This window comes from Hippoglossus stenolepis, chromosome 14, assembly GCF_022539355.2.
Source record: "Hippoglossus stenolepis isolate QCI-W04-F060 chromosome 14, HSTE1.2, whole genome shotgun sequence".
NCBI lineage: Eukaryota > Metazoa > Chordata > Actinopteri > Pleuronectiformes > Pleuronectidae > Hippoglossus > Hippoglossus stenolepis.
Window position 1 is genome coordinate 18,065,283 of NC_061496.1, and position 6,175 is coordinate 18,071,457.

Consider the following 6,175-nt stretch of genomic DNA (forward strand, 5'->3'; position numbering starts at 1 on the left):
TTACCGTGGTAACCAAGTATGTCTGTTGATCTTATACCAAGTACCCCGTAGCTACCGGGGGGTGGGATGTAAGTACATCTACTTTGTTACTTTGTTACTCTTTTTTTTTTAATGTATATGCACTTTACTAAAGTAGATTTCTTTTGGGGTACTTTTCACACACACTCCACTAGACACTGAAACAGTTTTTTTGTGTACCAATTCTAAAAAGTACTTTGAGCCAATTGAAAACACAATTTCCTGAATTACCTGGGTACCCTCTACACTACAGAGATCTTATTTTTTTATTGGATGATGTAGGCAAAAAAGTCGCAACACTTGTTGAAGGCTGAGTTTGAAGATGTATGCAGTCCAACAGAAGTCAGGGTGTGTCCTTGGCTCTACCATTGTACAATGGGATCACACCAGCTATGATACCTGTCAATGATCTAGTAATGACGACTGTATTATGGATCTGAACGTCAGTATTTACAGGCGTCGTCCCAGCACAAGAGAGTCTCTAGTTTGTTCTGCTCTGACCTAGTTCTGTATTATATTGTGCTATGTACAATTTTAGCCTTTCATTGTCAACTACAGACCTGGAAAGTTTCGAAACTGTATCTCACACAATAGCGACGCTATAATGATGACAGTTATATTCAATTCACCTGATAAAGTGCTCAAAACAACCTCTGTTGTAGTTCTCGCCCCAGTGGGTATGTCAAGGAACACATGTAGCCTCAATGACACACAAACAGGCTCACAAGGGGGAAACAATTTTGCAGCTCCACTGTTGAGGCTGGTAACAATGCAAAGGCTGAACTCTTTTCTGTGGACTGCCCAGCAGGATTCAAAGGATGCATGTGCCGGGGCTACAAATCTCGGTCATGCAGGTATGGGTAATTACAAGTAAAACAAAAAGTGATTTTCCGCAGCTGAGAGTGAAACAATAGACCAAGTGAATAATAATAAGCTGCTGGAGTTATGGGGTATATATAGATATATATAGATATATAGATTTTGGGGAATTTGTGGACATGGTCATTCTGTTAGACACAATTGTGGTTTCAGCAGAAAACAGTCTATCTTCCCAGCATGATCCGATAAACCCACAATAGCGGCCCTGGGGTTCAAAACTGAGCTCCTGCTGACCCATCTCTCCCCACTCTTTGTGCATTGTGTATGTCTCAGGTTGCTGTCAAGTACAGCGCACGCAGCAGACAACCCGTGGCAGATAAATTATATGTTGCCCAGAGTCAAACAAAGCATGAATTGGCCACTTCTGAGCTTGAATATTGCCAGATTGTTTTTGCAGGTTTTGACAGTGTGTGTGGATCATAATACAGAAGTTTTGATGCTCTTTGTCATTTCATGCTTTACTGAGGCATATTCAAATACAAGTGAGCATGAACCTAAATTACTGCAAACCAGTGGTGACTGTGGGGCTTCAGTAGAACAGTTGCTTGCTTTGCTCATTGTCCCAATTTTAATAAAGATGATATGTAATAATCCATTACTATGCTCACAATTCAGTCTGTCACTAACCAGAGGAACGTCTAGATTTAGAGGTGATTCAATCCATGAGCTGAATTTTGAATTTTTCTAACTTTTCTCATTACGCCTAAGTAATAATGGATGTCAGGATATTTTGTGTATGCTTTCCTATAATTAAATTTTCTCTTGCTTGAAAGGGAAAATTCTTCTTTCACCCCAGCTCATCAAAGAGGATTAGGAAGAGCTTTTCCCTGACAGCGACTCTTGTTAACAGCACTTTGTCAGCAGCTTTATTATGTGCAGCTCTGATGTTAGTGATTGAAGAGGAGGTGCAAAAACACTGCATCAGAAAATTGAATCCCATGAATAAAAGAACCGAGGAATTAATATCAATCTATTGTCAGTTGCTCCTCTGTCAGTATGGTGTTGTTTCACAGCATTATTTTTAAAAAAACCTTTAGAGGCTGAGCTGTGTCAATCATCCCCACATGTACGTTGTGTGCTCTTTATTCTAACTTGGCCTGGACCAGTTAGACCAAGTAGTTCATGCTCAAGTTTTTTTTAATGAAATCTTTACTACATTTCATTTACATAGTGTCTGTCAATACATTTTTTACCATTGAAACATCAAATCAGCAGTTGTCCGATCAGGATTAGAGTCACAGTCATTACAGAACACAGAGAGATGACATAATCACAGCAGATCACATTGTCACATCAGTTTTACTTGGTTATGTGCTCCTGCAAAATACAAAACAATGTGAATTAACGGAGAAGGAACGACTGATGGGGGGAGTCAGTGGACTGAGCTGTTGAGAAAAGCTTTATTTTTATGGATTTATGTCAGGCCTGATTTTGATATGCTGCAAAGACACACATTCAATGTAAATTTAATGCAAATTTTAAATCATTCATTATGTTTTTCATTCTCACGAATCTACATGAATGAGGAACATGCACCCAAGTGTGTGTGTGTGTGTGTGTGTGTGTGTGTGTGTGTGTGTGTGTGTGTGTGTGTGTGTGTGTGTGTGTGTGTGTGAGAGAGAAGACATTTTCCTATTTTTGTGCATAGAATACAAAACTGAACCACCTCATCTCTTGATCTCGCAGGTTTCCACAAGGACACATTCAATTCACCGTCTATATAATCATTATACTGAACCCTTTGTTGTATATCAGTGCGTCACTATTGGTCCAGAAGAGTCTTTGTAACCTTTCTAACCAATGTAACCTGCCTCTGCTTTTACTTCGGTATCTATGAGAAACAGCCTTTGGATGATGTCATGTGCCAGTTTGACGTGCACTGCACTAGTCTAGAAAAAGGATAGGATATATCAGATCTTCTAACTTCTACTGATTTTGCTTAGTTTTATTTTGTCACAATTTGAGCCATGAAACTTTGTACCAAGACTAAACAACTCAAATTGCAAATGACTCTAATACATTTCAGTTTAATTTTATTTTCCACGAGGTGTCACCAACATGCCTTCATCCGATCAGAGCAATGAAAGGTGTAATGTAAAGCAGAGCAGCATTAAAAACTAGTGCAAGTGCAGTTTGTTTGTTCTTCTTTTGGATAAAAAATATATCATTCAGCTCATCTTATACAGTCTCTATGGCAGATTCAACAGGTCTGTCCACACCAGCAGCAGCAGCATCAGCCAAAATAAATATGCTGCTGCTGCACTCCCATTGGACGCCCAAATCAACTCCATTTTAGATAAATGGTTGTGATTGGCCAGATCAGTGGATTAAAACATGAACTTGCTGATTGGTTAAATTTCACAGATGTTGTTAAGCTCAACAGCGTGGTTCTGCAGGTAAAATTTCATTTTCTGTAAAGAGATTTTGACAATCAGCCATAACCTTGTGACCATCCAATGTAGACTTACCACAAGCTACGAGAGTGTGAAACAATGTCAATTGACAGCTGTGATGAGTGTGGTTGCTGTTACCATGGAAAATATAACAGCGAAAATCCTGTCGAATACAATTGGATGGTTTAGCGTTTCATTATGTTGACCACAGAGCTACCATGATTTCCCTTTCTAACATGCTGCAGTTTTTCAGAGTGGGGGAAAAAGTCCAAAGGGGTGAAAATCCCTACAACAAGATTAAGTCATTGGAAAGCGATCATTCCGAATGAGTTATGGGATGTGTAGTTCCTTCACTCTTAAACAATTATCTACACAGTCCTGTTTCTTTTTTGCTTAAAACTCTTTAACAGTATAACACATAACAGACAATTATAATGACTGGAGAAGATCTCAATTTAGAAAATAAATGGTAAATTTACTTCCGGAACCAGAGCCATTGTCAGTAAAGTGGCCGTCACTCTTACGCTGTATTGTCTCAGTTTCAAACAACTGTGGACCAATAAGCTTTTTATTTAATTTCTTCTCATTGTCATTTGGATTTAGCAAATATACACAGTTAGCCTACTTTTTCTAGTTTGCTTTTTAACGAACATTGTACACAACTGCACCAAAGAACAAACTATTACCTTATTAGTAGTTTACTAACAGATTGAGCTGATTCATCTCAGAGATGTCTGAGAGCTGCGACTATTTTAATCTCATTTGTGATCGACATCTATACATATTCATGAGAGTTTACCAGGGAGCAGTACAAGGGCTGCCAGTCAGAGGAAGAGAGAGAGCGAGACAAACAGCCAGAGAGTCGCTCAGTGAATGTTGGAGCGTGCGTTGAAATTGGGGCGCATAGCGATGGGTGGTCCATTATGATGGTGTTGTTTTCAAAGTCACACAGATGTATGGGGGGCTGACAGGGCTGAGATAAACGCAGCGTCATGGTAAATAGATCCAGATCAAAAGTTTTATATGGGCAGCTTTCACTTATTCACTTTGTCCCTCACTCCATCTGCTGCTCCGTCACAGTGAGCTAGTCGTCCTGTCAGACATCCATTTGGACCAGCACCAGCACTGGCGGCGCCTCAGCCACTTTGGCTTTGCGACGCAGCAGATGAGTCAGGCTCCTGAAGGATGGAGTGGCGTGGAGGAGAAGTTCCTTGAGAGCGGCCCGAAACTCCGTGCGGACCAGGCAGTAGAGCACGGGGTTGAGGCAGCTGTTGGTGTGAGCCAAGCACACAGTCAGGGGGAAAGCATAAGCCTGCACATTGTAGAAAGCCTTGCTGAAGGGCACAAGGTCAAACTTTATGAGCACCCCCCACAGAGTCAGCGCCTGGTTGGGCAGCCAGCACAGAAAGAAGGAGAGAACCACGATGATGATGGATTTGGTTACTTTGGAGCGCCGGTTTTGCCGACCTTGCTCACTTTCTGTGCTCGATGCACCGGCTATTCTTCGGGTGAGGATCAAGCGCAGTAGCAGGAGATAGCAGACTGTAATTATGATGAGAGGAATGAGGAAGCCCAGCAGAAGCTTTTGCAGCTGGTATAGACCCAAGAGAAGCTGCGGATCCCAACTGCCAGAGTCTGGAAAGCGCACCAGGCATAGCTCCTCATCTGATACCTGGGCGCTGGTGGAGTAGATGGCGTGGGGCAAAGTGGCCAGCAGAGAGACAGCCCAGATGCCAAGGCTTGTACACTTGGCTCTGGCAGCTGCTGCACGCCTGCTGTGCATCTTCATTGCAGTGGAGATAGAGTAATATCGTGCCACGCTCATAGCTGTGAGGAAGAACACGCTGGCGTACATGTTCATGGTGGTGACAGAGCTGATGATTTTGCACATCACACGGCCAAATGGCCAACGGAAGTCCAGGGCTGTGTCCACTGCCCAGAAAGGTAAAGTGAGGACAAACTGGAGGTCTGTGATGGCCAGACCCATCACGAAGCAGTTGATGGACGACTGCTTCTGCCTGTAGCGCGAGTGCAGCAGATACAGAGCAAGCGAGTTTCCCACCAGCCCGAGTGCACAGACTATAGAGTAGACACACGCTATCATGATACGCAGCACCAGGCTGGAGTTGTCTCCTGGAAAATCCATGATAGATTCCCTGGTGAGGAGCTCCAGCCAGCAGTGCAGTGACATGTTGGAATCTCTGCTGGAGTTGCCAGGGTTGTCCTCCTGCAATATCTGCTGCTCACATGGCTCTGGAGCCAGTGTCTGAGCCTCAGTCTCATTCAGCTTCATGGCTGGACTCTCCTGCTCACATATCACTTTGGGCAGCAAAGTTGAAATTCACAAAAAAAAGAGAGAGGAAAAGTTTGCGTGAGCCTCATTTTGAGCGTTCCTGCTCCATCTGTGCCAGGATATTTTCCATAGGGCTGCAGATGCGATCCTCAGCCGCTGTTATCCTCTCCTCCTCTCTCCAGGACTACTTCAGCTCCGCGCGCCACGCCACGTTTATAGGATTCCACGCGAACGCGCACAGCTCAGTCGCGCGGTCGATGATGCGCTCCTCACCATGCTGGATGGTCGGAGCGGACGCACGCCTCTGATAGCCTCAGCCACATCACAGTCTGCCAGCATGTCCATCGGTCGTTAAGCATAATGTATTTTGACACAGGCGCCTCCACAGAATCCCGTTTGCGCTGCGCCGGCTGTAAAAGCGAAGAAGCGGAGACAATGGCGCGCGTAAAATATGCAAACGTGCCGTGAGGATGTGTGTGCTCAATTTTTACTGTAGCCAACAGTTAGTGCAGTTCTGTGTTGGATGACGGCGATGAGGAGGGGAAGGATCAAGGACACGACATAACGCGCTGCAGGGAACCCAACTGCGCAC

At 43.7% G+C, this 6,175-nt stretch overlaps 1 protein-coding gene across 1 annotated transcript; it reads right to left on the minus strand.

Moving 5' to 3' along the window:
- Nucleotides 1-2,016: 2,016 nt before the first annotated feature.
- rxfp3.2b (relaxin family peptide receptor 3.2b) lies at nucleotides 2,017-5,752 on the minus strand. Its single transcript, XM_047343080.1, has one exon. The coding sequence runs from the start codon at nucleotides 5,581-5,583 to the stop codon at nucleotides 4,387-4,389; it is 1,197 nt and encodes a 398-aa protein (XP_047199036.1). The 5' UTR covers nucleotides 5,584-5,752; the 3' UTR covers nucleotides 2,017-4,386.
- Between the last annotated feature and the right edge of the window lie 423 nt (nucleotides 5,753-6,175).